Here is a 21,072-nt window from a genome sequence, read left to right as displayed (position 1 = left end):
AAAAAGATCGATCACTTTTACTTTAAATTTACCGCATATTTTAAATCAAATCAATTACTAAACATTGTACTTATACAAATTATTGATAATAATACGATTAAAATTATTACATTTTCATTAATCAATGAAAAAAATATATTATTTTAGAATTTGATAGAGAGATTTATGATTCTGAATGATATCTAAAGATACATTTCGTTTGTTGATAGTATCATTTGAAAGGCGATCAAAATAAACGAGTATGTGTATCTTCAGAGGTGCGCGGTTGTAAGCAAAATGCTTTCGACCTATGGTTTTAATATCGATCGATTCTTTTATTTTCTCAGCTGAATTGTATTGTTCTATGTGTAAATATTATTGATAATTTATTTGTGAAATATATATTTTAGTATTATATGAAAAGAAAGGTTAAATTATAAATTTATCATCGTTCCTCAGATTTAACGTAAGAGAAGAGAAACATAACCTCTCGTTTAAGAGAAAACGTACGCATGCGAGAAAGTTTCTTAGAGTGTTTTATTAATCATATAAACAATGACCGTTTGGGAACGAATGCGAAATCCGTGCGGATGGAGAGGAGGTGCTAAACAAATATCTGTTGACGCTATGATACCGCTATTTGCGGTACCCCTTTTGGCGATAATCGCCGCCCAGTCATTTCTTTGTACCGTCGTAATATTTCTCGCAACGCCTATTTTGGTATATTATTTGCATCATAATTTCTTGAGGTTTCTATTAAGAACAAAATTTTTTCTCATGTGGACGATTACGAGTGTGTTGATGCTGATGGTAGTTTTTGAAGTCAGTGTTGTGCCGTTACTTGAAATATTACCGGAGGAAAATTTTTTCTTTATATTGTGCGTTGTCGGAGGCATATATTGCGGCTTTAAGACAAGACTGAATGCGGATCATGCTGCTCAAGAAGGTGCTACGGAACAAGGTTTGGAGCTTGGGGAAGGAAGCGGAGAGTTATGCGTAACTTGTAGAAGAAGAGCACCGCCTAAAGCTTATCACTGCCGAATGTGTCAAACATGTATACTTAATAGAGAGTATCATTGTAAATGGTACGTACCATATGTTTAGAAATTTCTTATCTTGGTAACTGTAAGAACGAATGTTTCTTAAATTGATTTTATTTAAGGTTGGATTGTTGCATCGGTTCCAGTAACTTACAGTGGTATCTTGGATGTTTATTATTTTCAGCGACAGCTTTTATTTATGGCTCTAATCTGACTATGACCACAGTATGTCATCCTTTTATTTTAATTGGTACGGTGCTCTTACCAGACGACTGCAGTGATGTTTATCATCAGTTAGAGTACGTATAAATATTTTATATATAAGCAATTAATATTTTAGATTTAAGCTGAAATAATTCGTACTTGAATTATCTTTTCGAATTCTTCTTTTAAATAAATTTAATTTATAACATGTAACATATTATTATATTATAACATATAATTATATTAAAACTAGTTAAATTAAATTGGAAAAATATGGAGGATTTATAATGCAAAATTTAATTTTCAAAAAATCGCAATAATAAGAGAACCGTAAATATTGTGGAATATCTCTTATTTACTTTTCTAGAAACAAAAAATTTTATTGATAACTCTGACACAACTGATTGTTTCATGTTTTTTCATCGATATACATATAATATAATATACATATTCTTTTAGCATTGCTCTCTGCTTCATCTCAGCACTCTACAGCCTACTCGTTGGCCTAGTGGTATTTTGTTATTTAATGCATCACCTCTGGCTTATTTATCTTGGAACAACGTCGAACGAGCGTCGTTTACGAATATCTAGAAATCAATACGATCATGGAATCTTAAAAAATGTATCTCGGTTATTTTGTTGCAAGACTTAGTAGATACAAATGATAAATAGTCTAGGGTATTGTACTTTGTACAGAGCATATTTTATTTGTTGCCAAGAGAATAAAATGACCATCAATACTAAGAATTAATTTGAACTACGATCGTCAAGCCAGGTACTTAAAAATATTTTAGTATATTTCTTTTATTGATAATATTTATTTATTTGTATTTTTCGATGTCTTTATTACAACACTTTTTAGTAGGATAAGTTTTTTCATTGAATTCAACGTGGATGTGTCATAAATTGTGTGATATACTAATAGCAATTAACGTATATCAAGCACTATAATGACATATCGCAATAATAGTATATCAGTCATAAATAAAATTTCTGGTTATTACGTCAGGATGTTACTATGTTTAGTATTTATATACATTTATTGTATAACTGTGATAAAGTACTTATTACGTGCTAATTAATTATTTCTTTAAAAACGAAATATAAAATCAAAAATATGTATAATTTATATAAAATCTTTGAACTATATATTGTATAAAAGTGACTATTCTATCTGTGAAACTAATCATATCGTTAGCGTATCCGCTCCGTGCGAAGCCATGGTAGGGGAAGCCGAAGTGGACACTAGCGCACGCAGTGGATAACTTTGGCAATAAAGGACGGTGTTTTTTATTTTGGAGTTAACAAAACATGTGTGACAATTAATTTTATATTTTTAAAAAAATGGGTAGAAATAGCCATCGCAGTTGCTGTGTAGTAAATTGTAAAAATACGAGTGCAAAAAGTCATTGTAAATTTTATAAATTTCCGACTGCCAAATGGAAAATCAATCAAAGAAAAATGTGGGTAGCTGCAGTGAGGAGGCAAAAGTAAGTAGTATCCTAACCTTCATTTTAATAACATCAATGATACTGAAAATAGCTTGTGTTCTAATATTTGTAAGTTGAATAAAAACAAAAAATTTAAAATTTTAATTAGTAATTAAAAGTTAGAGAATAAATCAAGCTGCATTTAATTCTTTCCAATTACTTATTGGAAGAATTAATTTTTTTTTTCAATTTTATAATTCATTATAAAAAATTATTTGTTATATGTCTCAAATAATTAAATGTATCAGTAATATTTTATAATTTTTCATGAAGTCCTGATGGATCACAGTGAATTCCCAAATCATACGATTATATTTATAGTAATCATTTTATTGGAGGCAAAAAATCCGAAGAGGAGTTAAGTCCTAGCTATATTCCTACAATATTTCCTCCAATTTACAAGTATCGAAAAGTGAATGAACTTTCTGCTGAGAACAGGTAAATAGTTAGTAATAAAAAATATAATTATAAATGATTAATAAATTATATTTCATACAAAAAAATTAATTATTGCAAAATTTAATTTTGTTACTTTTGAAAGTTAAATATAAAAATTGTAATATAATGGTTTTTTTAGGTACAAGCGTTTAAAGGATCGTCGAATGAAAAATAAATTATCATCAACATCTTATACTGAGCCACCAATTAATGAATTTGTTGAAATAATGATTGAAAATCCACCAGTATCACCACAGAAAGTCGACCAAGGGTGTCAAGTAGACTTTTACTCAAATTTTGATGTAAATTCTCAAACAGAAATTACAGAAGTTACTGGAGCAACCAAAGTTAATTATACTAATAAAAAATATGTAACAACAAAATGTAGGACAGTTCAAAAGACATTTGTTGATCAAGAAAGTCAAGCTGATGATTCACGATTTGCAAGATTTTCATCAATAACTAAGACTTATGAGTTAATTGATGTTGCAGGTGTTACTTTTGAAAATTTTGAATTTTTATTAAAAATAAAACTTAAAATTGATAACAATGTCACATCGTACTTTATCTGCTTGCCAATATTATTTAAAGTTTGATCTACTGTGGCTATAATCTAACCTTTTATTTACTACAGTAAACGCTATAGCTTTCATACTGTTTTTAAATTATTAATTATACTTACATTTTAGCGGTAATTTTTGCATCATAATTGCACAAGATTGAAATTTTATTGTCACGTGGTTTGATATGCAAAAAAAAATTTTTTTAATAACAAAAATTAATTGTTATTGCAAAGCCCTATACGTTTAGATATTAAAAACTCAGCAGCAGCGTCCTTTAGTTCATAGATACCATGGCGCTGCAATCACGCAAGGAGCGGATAGCAGTAAGCATATTTTTTTTATGATAAAAAGATGTGAAAACACCACATATAAGGTAGTTCATAAATATTTTTAGTGTTTTGATCAATTATAAAATTAATCTTAATCCTCTAGCACTACTCCTCTCTCCTTAGGATCAAAATCGGGAACTAGTTTTTGTACTATCTCTCTCCACTTGTTCCTTTGTTTTTCACTTTCTTTAACTATTTCAGCTATCGTAGGATAATCTCTCCATTTATTAAAATATTTATTCACAAGTTTATCATTGTAATGTTCATCTGCCATTTTGACGTATTTTAAATATTCTAATTTTATTATGGCAACAATAGATCTCAATACACAGAAATATTTCTCTTGCAATTTCATATCGTAGAAATCTTTGGCAACTTGATGTTTTATATTTTCTTCCTTTACCATATCCGTCCAATCTTTAAAAGTGTACCATAATAAATTCCTATTGTGTAAGGAAATGGCAAGTTCAAGTTTGATTTGATACTGTTCTTTCGTTTCCCTTCTCCAGGCAGTCAAAGTTTGGAGTAATAAGAATTTTTTATAATGATCGTTTGCTCTTTGAATATTGTCGTTTCTTATTTTGATGAGTTTCTTAAACGGTTCTATTATATAATGTCGAAATAAATATTTGCAATAGAATTGATTGGCCATCGAATTTAATTTTTTTAATTTTTCTAATTCTTCCATTTTACACTTTTTTTGTTCTTCATGCAGCCTTCTCGCTTCTCGTATAGTCTGAAATCGAAATAATTTATAAATCGATCGAAAAAACATCAAAGTAAATAAATAATATAATTAGTTAAATAATAAAGCAGTTGTATGCTACCATAAGTATTTAGATCTTTCATTGTCTGACCTCTTGCTGTAATTTTTTTCTTTTTTCTTCTTCTTCTCGTTTAGTTGCTTCTTCTTTTAATTTCTGCTCTTCCAACTTTTTTTGACGAGTTTCTTCCGCTTTTCTTAATCGTTCTCTTCTCGCCTCTGCCCGAGCTTCCACTTTCATAATGAATTTTGGTGGATTTAGTGCTTGTTGAGGACGATTTGTATATAAGTCGCTAATAACGAAGAAGTTAAGTATATTTATATATATATTATATAGTATATATAATAGAGTGGGTAAAAAAATCAATTATTTTTTTTTTTACAAGTACCACGGAAAAATGGGTTGCTAGACACCTTAAAAGAATTCTTACCAAATATGAACTCTTAATTTTAATAGGAAGATCCTCCGCATCGCAGTTTTTTATTTTTTTCTCAGTCCAATAGAATAAATTTCATATATATATATTAAGTATATTAGAGATAGATAGATTACCTGTAACCAGCTTGCTTCATTAATAGAATTAAAGTTCTTCTTGTTTCTTGGCCACAATTCATCAAAGTTTCTTTGGCAACGTTCATAGTGTCCTTATCCATTGTCATCAATTCTTGTTGAATTTGTTTCAATTTCAGTTCCTCGATAATTCTATTTTGTTCAGCCAATTTAGATTTTTGTTTTTCGATTATAATTTTCTGAGCATTCAAACGATTTTCTACTAAAGATTCGAACGGATAATTGTTTTTCCGGCGAGTTAATTTTTTTTTATCTTCATTTTCTTGTATAATTTTAAAAGATACATTATTTTTTATCTTCGATTTAAAATGATTTCCTAATTTCTTTTTCTTTTCCGTAATTTCGCTAATAAAAATTTCAATTTTACGTTCATGAGATACGTCTTGTACTTCTTTTTTTATTTTTGAAGCATTTTTTTTATCCTCAGCGTAAGTTTTCCAAAAATTAAAGTATCTTTTTAATCTTCTCGAAGTCATCCTTTCTTGTAGTTTTATTTTTATCTCTCGAAATCGTCGCTCTCTTGTCGAATATTCTTTTACAAATTCAAAATATTTCTTCATTAAGTTCAATCGTTTTTCTTCCGAATCGAAATTAATTTTATTCTTAATAGTTATTTTGATACTTCCGAAAGATTCGTTTACGTCATTTTTATCATTTTCATCGATCTCAGCGGTATTAGAATTTTCAAATATCGGAGATAATTCTTTGACGGATGTTTGTTTGCTTTTCGTTCCAAAAGTTTGTACCTTTAAAATTTAATATTAATTTAATTTTAATAATTATCCATAAAAATGATATTTTTAATTAATTTAATAATAAAACAATACGGTTGCACCTTTGACTTGTTGCTTGTTTTAATCTCCATCTTTATTTTGTTAGATATACTCCAGAAATTTTGGTCATTTGAATTAGCCAGACTTTTTTTACTGCATTCATATTGTCGTTGAAATTTTGGGCGGGATTTATGAAGTTCCTTCTCGAATTTTCTCAATTCCATTTCAAGAAAAGCTCGTTCCTTTTTCAGGCACATTTCTTTAATTTCCTTTTCTTTCAACAACCTAATTAAGGTAATTGTTAATATAAAATAAAAAATAAAGTTGCAATTAATATTAATAAAGGTACATGCACGTAATATAGTATATACAACGTTAGTCAAATTAATGTTACCTTTTAACCTCTGCTAAAGCAGAACAATTTGCGTCTGGATTGTTTAGTGTCTCTCGAGTTATATTGTGTCTCGTATCCATAATTAAATTAGGATCAAGAAAGTCTGTATTGTTATCATCTTCTAATAATCTCTGCTTTTCAGAATGTGAAAAAATTGGCACCTTCATCATTTGATTCACGAGGTCATCTACCTCCTCGAGATGTACCATGTTTTAATGATATTTTTTATCTCGTTGCACCGTAAATTAAACAGTTAAATCTAACTGATTTGTTCACAAAGCATTTGACGTATATAGATCAGAGAAAAAAATAGGTTATGGTTTGGGGTTGTTTATGCGTGTTTATTCTGTTGCTAAGGGGAACTCTAAGTGGGAGTTTCGATAAACTGGTCAGGCCCTATATATCTAATCAGATTATAAAATTGCTATTATGCACGCAATCCTAATCATCTATATTGTCTTATTTTTATAAATTATTAATGCTAATAATTAAGAAATCTGTATAACTTTTTATATTCAAAATTGATAAAAATTCCTAATTATTTAAAAATATTTAACAGATTTTGAGAAAGATTACACGCTAATAAGTTTAAACGTTAATATTTCTTTCAGATATTGATAAAAATGAAAAAATGTATTAAGATTTCGAATGAATTTGAATTTTCCCCGCCATTTCTACGCAATTAATTGCCAACATGGAAATCGCTAGCGTCAATTGTTGTCAAGCCAGTGCTGCTGCAGCAAGTGTATCGTAGGCTTGAAAGTGCATCATCTGCTCGTAAAATTCTATTTATGTTGAAGCTGGTAAGACACTTGTGTGACAAAATATATACACAAACATAAAATAAGAAAACACAAGTTAGTAATTGCAGATCGATATCGTCAACGTGTCACGCGTTTGAATTTTGGAATATATTTCAGAATAATCATGGTTAATCAAGTCTAAATCTGTCATATATTTCATAAAAGATTTCTTTTTTCTAAAAAAAAAAAAAAAAGAATAAGTAATTGTACGTTTGACATATATTTTTGTTATCAAATAGGTGACAAATCGTAATATTACTGACAGGACAGATAAAATACAATGGATCCAAGGGGCCCTCCTGAGGGGGCCCTGGTGACACATTTGATATGTCCAACATTAGTAAAGTTGCTGATACTTCGGTAACTTGGCCAATTGATAGCCCAATTAACTCGACAATGTATGAACAACCGAAGAAGATGAATAATAATAGATTACTGTTTTTGACCGTGAGTACAATTTGACAATCAGAAAATTGTTGTCTAAAGAAATAACATTATTTTGATAACATTTTATTTGTTTATCAGGTTGAATATGTTCCAGATCAATCTAGAGATTATTCTCGTTTATTTCCAACGTACGAGCAGGTCTCGTTCTCCCCCAGACCTTCGTCTCCTCTTTCCGAATTTGAACATCGCGTTAGTCCACTTGATCCTAATATGAGTTCTGCTGCTAGGTATTCACCAACTCCAGTTCAATTACCTCCGTCTCCTTTTCATAATTCTGTTGTTATTCTACAAGGTCCTTCTTCCCCTTTAATATCTACAACTGAATCCAATGTAAGATCAAGTATCAATTTTGTGGGTCAATTGACACATCCAATAGATGCGCAAACTGATACTGGAACAGATTTTATTAATGAAGATAATGAAGAAGCTTTAGTTTCTACAGTTGGAAATGAATTAATATTAATGCAAGGTAAATAGTATTAATAACTTGATATTTACAGTGTTGAATAATATGGTGTTATATTTGCAGAGCCTAATGCAGAATTGGAGCACAACACAACTCCGCTCATGCTAACAGGTATACCAGATACAGATTTTGCTATAACAAGAGATTATGTAGTAATGCAAGACGATCAAGCCAATGTAATGAATTCTTTAAAAAATCCAACTTTTACAATGGGAGATAATCATATTAATAATGAATCTGAAAAAAAGAATATAACTAAAGAAAGTAATCCTCAGTCAATAACGGAAGCCAATGAGCAAATGGGTCAAATTAATGAAATATTATCTCATGCGAATAAGAAAAAATCTATCGATAAGAAAAATACAAAGAAGTCTAAGCAACAAATAGACGATGACAAACATTTTTGTAAGTTACTAATATTTGTAACTAATTTATTAATTACATACATTAATTATAAAATTCCAATTTATTCAGGGTGTGATGAATGCGACGGTATTTGTACCAGCGAAGATGGTTGCACTTCTCATAATGTATGTGCAATTGCTGATCAACCTGTACCATCACGAGCTATAGCTACACTGCCAGGATCATATCTTTATATAAAGAAATTATCTACCGTGGATATTATTTTGGGTGGTTCAGAATATGGAGTTTTTGCAAAACGTAATATTCGTAGGCGAACACAATTTGGCCCTATCGAAGGTATTTTATACAATTATGATGGAACACCATTTGAAAATGCATTACCACTGCTTTATGAAGCAGAAGAGGGACAATTTTTGAAAGTTGATGTTTCAGATGAAAGTGAGTATTGATGATCATATATTCATGTATGATTCTGTTGCTCCAAAAAGTATTGAACACATATACTTTTCAGATACTTCAAACTGGATGCGTTTTGTGAGACCTGCACTTACGTACAAAGAACAAAATTTAGTGATTTGCCAACAGAAAGATGGAATTGTATTTTTAACTACAAAAAATATTTCACCAAAAGAAGAACTAAGAGCAGGACCTCATCCTGATTATGCAGCACGTAGAAATTTAATGGTATTGAAACCTGATGTGAAAGATGACAAAGGTATAAATAATTAAATCTGTTTTTATTTTTTATTTTTTATTTTTTATGCTTAATTATATATATTTTTTTTATTAGAATATAACAATAGCGTGAGTATTTGGCCAAAATCGGATAATAATTCTTACAATCATGCAAGACGTATGAAATTGTACAGAGGCAGAAATTTAAAAGAAAAAGAAAATGCTAGACAAAATAATTGTAAAGAATGGAAATGTTGTACGTGCAATTTAATCTTCAAAAAGCTGTCTTTATTTAAAATACATAATCTTATGCACAATCCGGAAGACAATAAGATAAATTGTCAATCGACGGTTTGTCCACAGTGTGGATTAGAATGTCAAAAAAAGTCCGAATTAATCAGTCATGTTTTGCAACATGCTAGATTATCTTTGCCAAAAAGTAACAAATTGACATCAGTGGTTGCTGCATATAAGTGCTCGATGTGTTATAAGCGCTTTGCTACAAAAGTAAGATTACAGAAACATTGTTTAGTGCATGGTGCCGAGGACCAAAAGCCACTGCCGTGCAACATTTGTCTAAAAAGATTCATGAATAATTCTGCTTTATCTTGTCACTTAAAAACACACAGAGGTAAATATCTTTAATAAGTATTTATTAGATTATAACACTTGTTTTAAAAATAATTATATTTAAAAATAATTTCTATAATTTTTGTAGAAAATAAGCAAGTGTATGAATGTCCGATATGCAGACAACTTTTTGATCAAGGCTTGATGTTAAAAGATCACGTTGAGACGCATAGAAATGGAGATCATACATTTACCTGTCCTCATTGCCAAAGAAATTTTATTAAATATTCGGTAATTCGAAAACATATAAGAGCTCATCATTGTGAAAGAAAACACAAGTGTCAGTTTTGTACAAAGCGTTTCCCTACGGTGGATAAACTACGAATGCATTTACTCAAACATTCTGATCACAGGTAAACAACACATTAATCATATGACAAATGATTTATTATACTAATTAATATTCATTTATACATATATTCACTTGTTATATACAGAGAATTTCACTGTGCTAATTGTGGAAAACAATTTAAAAGAAAAGATAAACTTAAGGAACACATGACTAGAATGCACAATTCGCAGAAAACGAATCAAGAACAAACAATACAAAACAATCAAGTAAAGAAGTTTGTGCCAAAGGTATAATCAATATCTATATTCTTTTTTTTTATAGTTTAAATATAAATATGTATATATTAATATGTATATATTAATACATGTACTTTTTATTAGGTAAATCCAAATGATTACAATCGTTTCATATATAAATGCCATCAATGTCTAGTAGGATTTAAACGAAGAGGAATGCTTGTCAATCATTTGGCAAAACGACATCCAGACGTTGCTCCAGAGTCCGTGCCTGAACTAAATTTACCAATTTTGCGACAAACGAGAGATTATTATTGTCAATATTGTGATAAGGTATCGTATTATAATGCAATGATATAACAATCATACGATATCTGTTTCTGTAAATCTTTGTTTGTATCTATTTACAAAGGTGTATAAAAGCAGCAGCAAACGTAAAGCTCATATCATGAAAAATCATCCGGGTGCTGCTCTACCACCGAGTAATCGTCAGAAAGAATCAGAATATTCGAGTCTGCCTAATCCAACTTTCAGTCAAACGGTTGGTAGTATTACAACTACACCTCAAGGATGTCAATGGTGTCATAAACAATATGCTAGTAAGGTAAATCAAATTGAAATATATTTTTGATAAAAGCACTATATTTTTCAATACAATATATTTATACTTGCTATGTAACATGTGTCTTGATAGGCAAAACTTTTGCAACATCAACGTAAGAAACATCCGAATTTAATGGAACCGGCGGATCAAATTCCGCGCTCGAGAAGTCGTCCACCGCAAAATCAAAATCAACCACCTACGTTAAGCGATAACAATTTCATGGATTATATTCAAGCGTGCGACGTAGACGGAGAATTTTTTAAACAGAGAATAATTAAAATATCAAACGAAGTTGATCTAATAAGTAACGGTTTGGAGTTGGTTGGGCAACAATTTGTACGTATGCGTGATATACGTTGAAGAAAGAATAGGCACAATCCCTTTGTCGGGGAATCATTGCTAATTTATCGAGATATGAATCTCGTGACTTTGTGCATAGTCAAAAGAGGCTGTGCTTTTTTGCTGCCGGTACCAAATACAAGGCCATCGTTTGCCTGAAAGAAGTGTGGTACGGTACTTCTACTTGAGAGTATTTGGAATGCAGCTTTGTCAGCGCCAGTGCGAAACACTGAGCGCTGTTGTCTCAATTGTGTGAATTGCAACGTTGGCCACTGACTATGATGACTTCAGTGGATTTGTTGGAATGATGAATTACACGACTTCATGAGTACTTTGTCTGAGCCTCGATACACAAAAAAAGCCTAATGACATAAAGAATAATAATGAACAAGAAACAGTAAGATTATACTTGCAATAGACGTACTATTGTCTTGTGTATTATTGAAAACTTCATTCGCAAGACATTATGGATATTGAGCCATCAGAAGGTAGGACAAATATCATTGTACTGTCAGCACTTATCTAGTGCTAGGTCTAATAGTTTCTTTTTAAGTCTAAACCAAGCTTAAATTCATTGCCAGAGTCTATTGTGAATGTTAACAAAACCTTGATACGCTTTACGTTATAAACGTTTAAGCTTGGCTTAAATTAAAAGACTAAAAATGATCTTACTGCATCTTAGATCACTGTGATTTCGTCTGTATAACATGATTGTTTTGTGATAGACTATAAACCGAATGTAATAATTGCAAGACATGACGTTAAATCATCGTTCACTAGGCATTTGGCTTTAACAATAAAGGGAAAGAAAAAAGAAAGAAAGAAAGAAAGAAAGAAAGAAAGAAAGAAAGAAAGAAAGAAAGAGAAAAAGAAATAAAAAAATTTATCTGTAGATTTCTCGAATGATTGCAATCTCCGAAAAAAACGATAGTACGTTTCACTTTCGCTCTATCGTAATTCATAAATTTTTCTCGTAAATCTATTTGTGTCTTTCACGTTTAGAGCGAAAACATCCCTTCTCCTTCTTAGATTTCCAGTGAAAATACATACGCGCATTGTTTTTCACGTAATCGTTTCTCGATATCTAGTTTCATACGCATACCATCTCGGTGTGAAAAGTTTTTCATCTACCTCGATCATTGAATTAGGATGTCCGCTTAAAGCCGATCGTAAGATACACAAGATAAAATTGTAGTTAATCAGGAAAAGAGAAATTTTTGTCTTCGTAGTGTTATGATGTAATGTGTAATAGAAATACTCTTTAAGCGCATAATTTATCCTAACATTTAATAATACTTTTTATCTGGATAATATTGAGAAAAAAATCAAAATGCCGTGAAAAGTATAAGCGTTGCTCATTTAAAAGGTTGTGAAAATTCGTAGTTATCCTTGTTTCAAAGAATTTTAGATTGTACGTCGGACACACGCTCGTTCATCGATTAAAATGATATACATATATTATATTAAACTTTACATAATATACTAGTTTTTTTTTACATAAGATGAAATTTTTCTTTTTCACATTACAGGAATGATTTTTTCATTTATTTTACTTACACAAGATGCATACAGTAAAACACACATTATTACAAATGCGAAGACAAAAGATTGCATGTTCGTTGATGTCATTGAGTACATGGCAAATTGTACTGTAAACATGATTTAAATAAAGTTATTGGATGATCGATATATACCTCATCTATGATGTATATATTAGTATTTTTTCATATTTTATCATTAGTGGAAAACACCACTCGGTATGACATAAATATAATGTCGAAAGATTTAACATTAAATTTAATAACAAAAAAATTAATTAAATTTCTTTCAGTATTTTTTAATTTCTTTTATACATATGTTTCAGCTTACCGAAAAATCTGAGAAGGAAGTGAAAACGATCATTTTACTTCTACACGTATCTTTTTCTTATTCTACCACTTTGCACTGAATAATATGCAGAAATAAATAATAGTTACGATAATTATTACTATAATAATAATAATAATAATAATAATAATAATAATAATAATAATAATAATAATAATAATAATAATAATAATAATAATAATAATAATAATAATAATAATAATAATAATAATAATAATAATAATAATAATAATAATAATAATAATAATAATAATAATAATAATAATAATAATAATAATAATAATAATAATAATAATAATAATAATAATAATAATAATAATAATAATAATAATAATAATAATAATAATAATAATAATAATAATAATAATAATAATAATAATAATAATAATAATAATAATAATAATAATAATAATAATAATAATAATAATAATAATAATAATAATAATAATAATAATAATAATAATAATAATAATAATAATAATAATAATAATAATAATAATAATAATAATAATAATAATAATAATAATAATAATAATAATAATAATAATAATAATAATAATAATAATAATAATAATAATAATAATAATAATAATAATAATAATAATAATAATAATAATAATAATAATAATAATAATAATAATAATAATAATAATAATAATAATAATAATAATAATAATAATAATAATAATAATAATAATAATAATAATAATAATAATAATAATAATAATAATAATAATAATAATAATAATAATAATAATAATAATAATAATAATAATAATAATAATAATAATAATAATAATAATAATAATAATAATAATAATAATAATAATAATAATAATAATAATAATAATAATAATAATAATAATAATAATAATAATAATAATAATAATAATAATAATAATAATAATAATAATAATAATAATAATAATAATAATAATAATAATAATAATAATAATAATAATAATAATAATAATAATAATAATAATAATAATAATAATAATAATAATAATAATAATAATAATAATAATAATAATAATAATAATAATAATAATAATAATAATAATAATAATAATAATAATAATAATAATAATAATAATAATAATAATAATAATAATAATAATAATAATAATAATAATAATAATAATAATAATAATAATAATAATAATAATAATAATAATAATAATAATAATAATAATAATAATAATAATAATAATAATAATAATAATAATAATAATAATAATAATAATAATAATAATAATAATAATAATAATAATAATAATAATAATAATAATAATAATAATAATAATAATAATAATAATAATAATAATAATAATAATAATAATAATAATAATAATAATAATAATAATAATAATAATAATAATAATAATAATAATAATAATAATAATAATAATAATAATAATAATAATAATAATAATAATAATAATAATAATAATAATAATAATAATAATAATAATAATAATAATAATAATAATAATAATAATAATAATAATAATAATAATAATAATAATAATAATAATAATAATAATAATAATAATAATAATAATAATAATAATAATAATAATAATAATAATAATAATAATAATAATAATAATAATAATAATAATAATAATAATAATAATAATAATAATAATAATAATAATAATAATAATAATAATAATAATAATAATAATAATAATAATAATAATAATAATAATAATAATAATAATAATAATAATAATAATAATAATAATAATAATAATAATAATAATAATAATAATAATAATAATAATAATAATAATAATAATAATAATAATAATAATAATAATAATAATAATAATAATAATAATAATAATAATAATAATAATAATAATAATAATAATAATAATAATAATAATAATAATAATAATAATAATAATAATAATAATAATAATAATAATAATAATAATAATAATAATAATAATAATAATAATAATAATAATAATAATAATAATAATAATAATAATAATAATAATAATAATAATAATAATAATAATAATAATAATAATAATAATAATAATAATAATAATAATAATAATAATAATAATAATAATAATAATAATAATAATAATAATAATAATAATAATAATAATAATAATAATAATAATAATAATAATAATAATAATAATAATAATAATAATAATAATAATAATAATAATAATAATAATAATAATAATAATAATAATAATAATAATAATAATAATAATAATAATAATAATAATAATAATAATAATAATAATAATAATAATAATAATAATAATAATAATAATAATAATAATAATAATAATAATAATAATAATAATAATAATAATAATAATAATAATAATAATAATAATAATAATAATAATAATAATAATAATAATAATAATAATAATAATAATAATAATAATAATAATAATAATAATAATAATAATAATAATAATAATAATAATAATAATAATAATAATAATAATAATAATAATAATAATAATAATAATAATAATAATAATAATAATAATAATAATAATAATAATAATAATAATAATAATAATAATAATAATAATAATAATAATAATAATAATAATAATAATAATAATAATAATAATAATAATAATAATAATAATAATAATAATAATAATAATAATAATAATAATAATAATAATAATAATAATAATAATAATAATAATAATAATAATAATAATAATAATAATAATAATAATAATAATAATAATAATAATAATAATAATAATAATAATAATAATAATAATAATAATAATAATAATAATAATAATAATAATAATAATAATAATAATAATAATAATAATAATAATAATAATAATAATAATAATAATAATAATAATAATAATAATAATAATAATAATAATAATAATAATAATAATAATAATAATAATAATAATAATAATAATAATAATAATAATAATAATAATAATAATAATAATAATAATAATAATAATAATAATAATAATAATAATAATAATAATAATAATAATAATAATAATAATAATAATAATAATAATAATAATAATAATAATAATAATAATAATAATAATAATAATAATAATAATAATAATAATAATAATAATAATAATAATAATAATAATAATAATAATAATAATAATAATAATAATAATAATAATAATAATAATAATAATAATAATAATAATAATAATAATAATAATAATAATAATAATAATAATAATAATAATAATAATAATAATAATAATAATAATAATAATAATAATAATAATAATAATAATAATAATAATAATAATAATAATAATAATAATAATAATAATAATAATAATAATAATAATAATAATAATAATAATAATAATAATAATAATAATAATAATAATAATAATAATAATAATAATAATAATAATAATAATAATAATAATAATAATAATAATAATAATAATAATAATAATAATAATAATAATAATAATAATAATAATAATAATAATAATAATAATAATAATAATAATAATAATAATAATAATAATAATAATAATAATAATAATAATAATAATAATAATAATAATAATAATAATAATAATAATAATAATAATAATAATAATAATAATAATAATAATAATAATAATAATAATAATAATAATAATAATAATAATAATAATAATAATAATAATAATAATAATAATAATAATAATAATAATAATAATAATAATAATAATAATAATAATAATAATAATAATAATAATAATAATAATAATAATAATAATAATAATAATAATAATAATAATAATAATAATAATAATAATAATAATAATAATAATAATAATAATAATAATAATAATAATAATAATAATAATAATAATAATAATAATAATAATAATAATAATAATAATAATAATAATAATAATAATAATAATAATAATAATAATAATAATAATAATAATAATAATAATAATAATAATAATAATAATAATAATAATAATAATAATAATAATAATAATAATAATAATAATAATAATAATAATAATAATAATAATTTATATATATAATATTATTATTATTATTATTATTATTATTATTATTATTATTATACAGTGGCAAGTACTAATAATAAAAAAAAATAATTAAATTTATTGAAAATTATAGTTTAAATCTATCTACTTTAAAAAAAGAAACAAAAATCAATCTAACCATCGTATAAAATTGTAATCTAGATTTTATTTCAATAAGCTACATTTTAAAACCTTGTAAAATATAATATAACATATTACGCATACGTGACAATAACAAAGTGCACTTGCGTATTGTAAAAACTAAAAAGAAACATGACTCGTGAAAGATCGTAAAATCTAGTAAGTAAAATGGCTACGTTTCGTAAATTTATTTTCTACCTATTAATCGAAGTTTTATTTCCAAATTTTTCGCTAGCAATCGCTAAAGGACCAACCGCACCAGGTTTAAATACCGATGATTGATGGCTTGGAGTTGTTGCTATTGGACCACCACCACTACCACCTTTTTGCATTTGAGCAGCTTCATAAAGTTGTTTCTGCATCACAGCCAGGGATACTTTATTGGCAGAGAGAAAATCTTTCATGGAAATTAATTCTCCTGACATACGTCTGGAACCATTAGGATCATCCTCCGCGGCTCTGATCGAATCTTTACCAACTAATTTCATAGATCTACGTTTGGAATAATATATAGAAGAAACGGAGGACTTTCTTCTAGGCAGATGGGGAGCGGCAAGATCTTGATTTCCACATTGTAATTTGTATATCACATAATTCAGGCCTTGCTTGATAATTATCGAAGTTACATTTAATAACGAATAAATACAACAACAGCCGATAAGGAGGAAAATAAAATTGGCAAATCTGTACCTGTAAAAATAAAAATCAATTAATAATAGAAAATATTGACGATGAAATAAAAAGAAGACATTTTAACGAGATTTACTTACCAATGGACGTACGGATAATTTATCTTTTGCGTGCTAACGAAATCACCGAAACCGATGGTGGCAAAGCTAACAAAACAGAAGTAGAGAGCGTCGAAGTATTCCCAACCTTCTAGCGGTGCATAAACCGCAGCAGCAACGCATGCGGTTATACAAGAAGCTAATAAGAGATAAAGCATGACCCAATAGACGCTTGGTTTCCATTCTTCTAAACTTCCGTCGTCATCGTCATCGAGGATATCCGGAAGAGACGATCTTGCGTTGGATAATCTGGATACTCGTCGAGAAGATGTTGAACTTTGTCGAAGACGTTTTCTAATGCGATATAAATGAAGACTCCTCAAAATCCAAGCCAAAAATGTGATGATCCTTTCAAGGAAGAGATTGAAGAATAGGATACCACCTGGTAGATCATGAACAAAAATTTATGTTATTAGGATTTTATTTTTTATTTCATTCAATTTCTTTTTAATCTGTTTATTTTTTCCCTCTCCTTTATAAGAGATTTGATGTATAATCGATAAATTCAAGCATATATCGAGGTTATTTCATATATCCGTACAAATAGGACGTTGCATACCGTTTTCTAGTCCTGATATTATAATAACTATGCCTATTACAATTTAGACGTCGAAGACTCATTCTTTTGTTCCATGTAAATAGGTCACCGTTCCACTTTGTTCTAACTCACATCAGTGCAGTGTAATATATGCATGCAAACAGCAAATATAACGGTAAAAACTTATGGAACGATATATTAAAGTAAGAATCTATTAATAAGAATAATATTTTCTTATTTCTTCTTTTTCAACATGAATTTATTCATATTTTATTAATTCATATTTTACGTTAAAAAAAGGCACAGTGTATGGTGTCTATTATTACCAGAACAACCGAAGAATCCATAAAAAACAACAGCTGCTCGTCCTGCCGTAGTTTGTGGAGCAGTACTTCCGTATCCTGAAAGAAGATTCAGATTCATACATTGAACTCATCTTCTAAAAATCTTTCTATCAGGAAAGAGAGAGAGAGAGAGATATCTACTTATGGGTACGTGCAAACGTACATATCGACGGCTAAAGGAGTTGTCGAGAGGGTAAGTACTAGACTAGGTCGCAAGATATTAGCATTCCAGAATTCACCGTGCATTCTCACGCTTGAAGGGGCTGATGACCGTAGTCCTTTTATTCCGTACCATTCTACCGTACAACTACCTTCTAACGCGATAACGTACTAATTGCGTGTATTTTATTGCACATGCATTTTTGTTTTTCTTATTCATTTATGTGTGTTTCTTTAGATAGGAAATTACAATAAGATCATCATCATTATTATCGACGTGAAAAACAATTATAAATGCTTATGATCAGTTCGTGGATGAATACAAATTTTAAAGACAATGCTTATAGTGAACACTATTATTAATTATTATAATAGGATAAGAAAGTATAAATATATACAGGATATATCCGAACAGGTGGTATAACCGGCCGGGGGATCTTCGTGTTAGAAATAAATCCAGAAAAAGGAATAACATATTTTCATTTTAGATCGTTTTTAGAGAAAAATAATGTTACAGATCTATATATATAAATTTTCATGATAATATTATTATACGATCAACACTAATGATTATTATTAGATAAGAAAATAAAGTGTTATATACAGGGTGACTCAGTTTTTTTTGCAAAAATTTTACAAACATTTTCTATAAGTTAAAATAAGAAAAAATATTAAATAAACGTGTGCCCTTTAAATGCTTCACCAAAAAATTGCATATCAAAGCAATTTGAATGAATATAAGTTTTGATAATAATATCATTATAATGAATATTACAACCACAATAATAATAATTATAATAATAATCAGGTAAGAAAACAAGAATATATAACTAGAATATAAACAAGATGTATATTTAAAAAAAAAATATCTTATAAGAGGATTACAAAGCTTAATAAGATGCAAGACGACGCGTCGTCTAGTGACCCCATTTATCCTCGGTCGTTGCACGAGTGCATTTGAAATGTTCGAAATTCCAAAAGATAGTGTATTATATTTTTTACCAATTGTGGAAACGATGGTGCCTACGAAGTGAAAACTGCCTGGAAAATCCCAACGCCGTCTTTTGTTAATGATACCGGCAGATGATGCGTTTCCGTAGGCGTAAAGAAGTTCGTGTAATCTCTGAAGCGCTAGTGGACTACCACGTAGGTGATGCTTTCGAAAAGCATGATATACCCGCCAAAATTCTGCAGCCTGCATGCACGTTATGAAAAAAAAGAAAAACATAAATGATAGAGTCATATTTTTATTTTTTTAATAATTTTCATTCAAGCATTTTTTAATAATTGCCAGCATATTATTAAGTAACGCATTTCAAATGTTTGTATTAAATCCAATTGATATAAATTGTAAAAATGAAAAAACGATCATCTTACCTGTCGTATTTCAAGGTCACCCTCTAGTATTTGGAAAAGAGTCGCGCCTGCGAGCATGTAAGCTGCCAGGACGATAGCGAGGAGGATGAACCTTGCGTTGTCCTCCGCGAGGCCTCCGCACACGCACATCACCGGTGACTCTCATCTCTCTGACACCAATGTCCAATGCGATCCCCACTTTTCCTCTTCAACTGGACCGGCGCAAACTCGTCGACAAAATCTCGCGATGATCCAAGTGTTTGCTATAGTTGAAGGTCACCAATTAAAACTTTTTAAATGCCAATTTGAGATTTTTCAACTTTTTTCGTGATAGTTAATGTTCGTTATATTTTTTTATTATTTTTCATATTATTTATATTCATAACAAATTTTTGT

The 21,072-nt window shown here is 24.9% G+C and overlaps 4 protein-coding genes across 5 annotated transcripts; 2 read left to right on the top strand and 2 right to left on the bottom strand.

Moving 5' to 3' along the window:
- The first annotated feature begins 233 nt into the window (after positions 1 to 233).
- GABPI (zinc finger DHHC-type palmitoyltransferase GABPI) lies at positions 234 to 3,703 on the top strand. 2 transcript variants are annotated; one of them, XM_015324257.2, is made up of 6 exons: positions 234 to 347; positions 439 to 1,064; positions 1,142 to 1,318; positions 1,683 to 2,713; positions 2,987 to 3,151; positions 3,291 to 3,703. In XM_015324257.2, the coding sequence occupies exons 2-4, from the start codon at positions 535 to 537 to the stop codon at positions 1,873 to 1,875; spliced, it is 900 nt and encodes a 299-aa protein (XP_015179743.1). In that variant the 5' UTR covers positions 234 to 347; positions 439 to 534; the 3' UTR covers positions 1,876 to 2,713; positions 2,987 to 3,151; positions 3,291 to 3,703. The 2 variants fall into 2 exon arrangements, with proteins under 2 accessions (XP_015179743.1, XP_089031419.1); XM_089175293.1 differs by having other exon boundaries at positions 273 to 1,064; positions 1,683 to 1,998; positions 2,422 to 2,713.
- A 380-nt stretch (positions 3,704 to 4,083) lies between these two features.
- LOC107068137 (uncharacterized) lies at positions 4,084 to 7,139 on the bottom strand. The gene is made up of 5 exons (XM_015324256.2): positions 6,545 to 7,139; positions 6,213 to 6,435; positions 5,360 to 6,123; positions 4,901 to 5,099; positions 4,084 to 4,779 (listed from the first exon to the last, which is right to left on the bottom strand). The coding sequence occupies exons 1-5, from the start codon at positions 6,751 to 6,753 to the stop codon at positions 4,135 to 4,137; spliced, it is 2,040 nt and encodes a 679-aa protein (XP_015179742.1). The 5' UTR covers positions 6,754 to 7,139; the 3' UTR covers positions 4,084 to 4,134.
- Positions 7,140 to 7,627: 488 nt separating this feature from the next.
- On the top strand, positions 7,628 to 13,091 carry LOC107068136 (PR domain zinc finger protein 10). The gene is given in 12 exon segments (XM_015324254.2): positions 7,628 to 7,646; positions 7,649 to 7,794; positions 7,873 to 8,263; positions 8,324 to 8,665; positions 8,735 to 9,064; positions 9,138 to 9,341; positions 9,417 to 9,932; positions 10,020 to 10,284; positions 10,369 to 10,510; positions 10,604 to 10,792; positions 10,872 to 11,063; positions 11,154 to 13,091. Coding segments are annotated over 12 exon segments (3,006 nt in total). The 3' UTR covers positions 11,424 to 13,091.
- A 4,405-nt stretch (positions 13,092 to 17,496) lies between these two features.
- Positions 17,497 to 20,861, bottom strand: LOC107068174 (potassium channel subfamily K member 13). The gene is made up of 5 exons (XM_015324319.2): positions 20,698 to 20,861; positions 20,323 to 20,515; positions 19,144 to 19,218; positions 18,262 to 18,661; positions 17,497 to 18,181 (listed from the first exon to the last, which is right to left on the bottom strand). The coding sequence occupies exons 1-5, from the start codon at positions 20,824 to 20,826 to the stop codon at positions 17,686 to 17,688; spliced, it is 1,293 nt and encodes a 430-aa protein (XP_015179805.1). The 5' UTR covers positions 20,827 to 20,861; the 3' UTR covers positions 17,497 to 17,685.
- Between the last annotated feature and the right edge of the window lie 211 nt (positions 20,862 to 21,072).

Source organism: Polistes dominula, unplaced genomic scaffold (assembly GCF_049000335.1).
Source record: "Polistes dominula isolate Pdom_NZ unplaced genomic scaffold, Pdom_raw_medaka contig_82, whole genome shotgun sequence".
In the NCBI taxonomy this organism is placed as follows: Eukaryota; Metazoa; Arthropoda; class Insecta; order Hymenoptera; family Vespidae; genus Polistes; species Polistes dominula.
The sequence above is the reverse complement of the archived record's forward strand: the minus strand, read 5'-3'. Positions and strand labels throughout refer to the sequence as shown.

Coding starts and splice junctions, on each gene's coding strand:
- GABPI (XM_015324257.2), top strand. CDS start 535: ATGACCGTTTGGGAACGAATGCGAAATCCGTGCGGATGGAGAGGAGGT. Junction 1,065..1,141: donor AGAGAGTATCATTGTAAATG/GTACGTACCATA, acceptor ATTTTATTTAAG/GTTGGATTGTTGCATCGGTT. Junction 1,319..1,682: donor GATGTTTATCATCAGTTAGA/GTACGTATAAAT, acceptor ATATTCTTTTAG/CATTGCTCTCTGCTTCATCT.
- LOC107068137 (XM_015324256.2), bottom strand. CDS start 6,753: ATGGTACATCTCGAGGAGGTAGATGACCTCGTGAATCAAATGATGAAG. Junction 6,124..6,212: donor AAACAAGCAACAAGTCAAAG/GTGCAACCGTAT, acceptor TAAATTTTAAAG/GTACAAACTTTTGGAACGAA. Junction 4,780..4,900: donor GAAAAAAATTACAGCAAGAG/GTCAGACAATGA, acceptor TTTCGATTTCAG/ACTATACGAGAAGCGAGAAG.
- LOC107068174 (XM_015324319.2), bottom strand. CDS start 20,826: ATGTGCGTGTGCGGAGGCCTCGCGGAGGACAACGCAAGGTTCATCCTC. Junction 20,516..20,697: donor GTGACCTTGAAATACGACAG/GTAAGATGATCG, acceptor ACGTGCATGCAG/GCTGCAGAATTTTGGCGGGT. Junction 19,219..20,322: donor CACCATCGTTTCCACAATTG/GTAAAAAATATA, acceptor ATCTTCTTTCAG/GATACGGAAGTACTGCTCCA.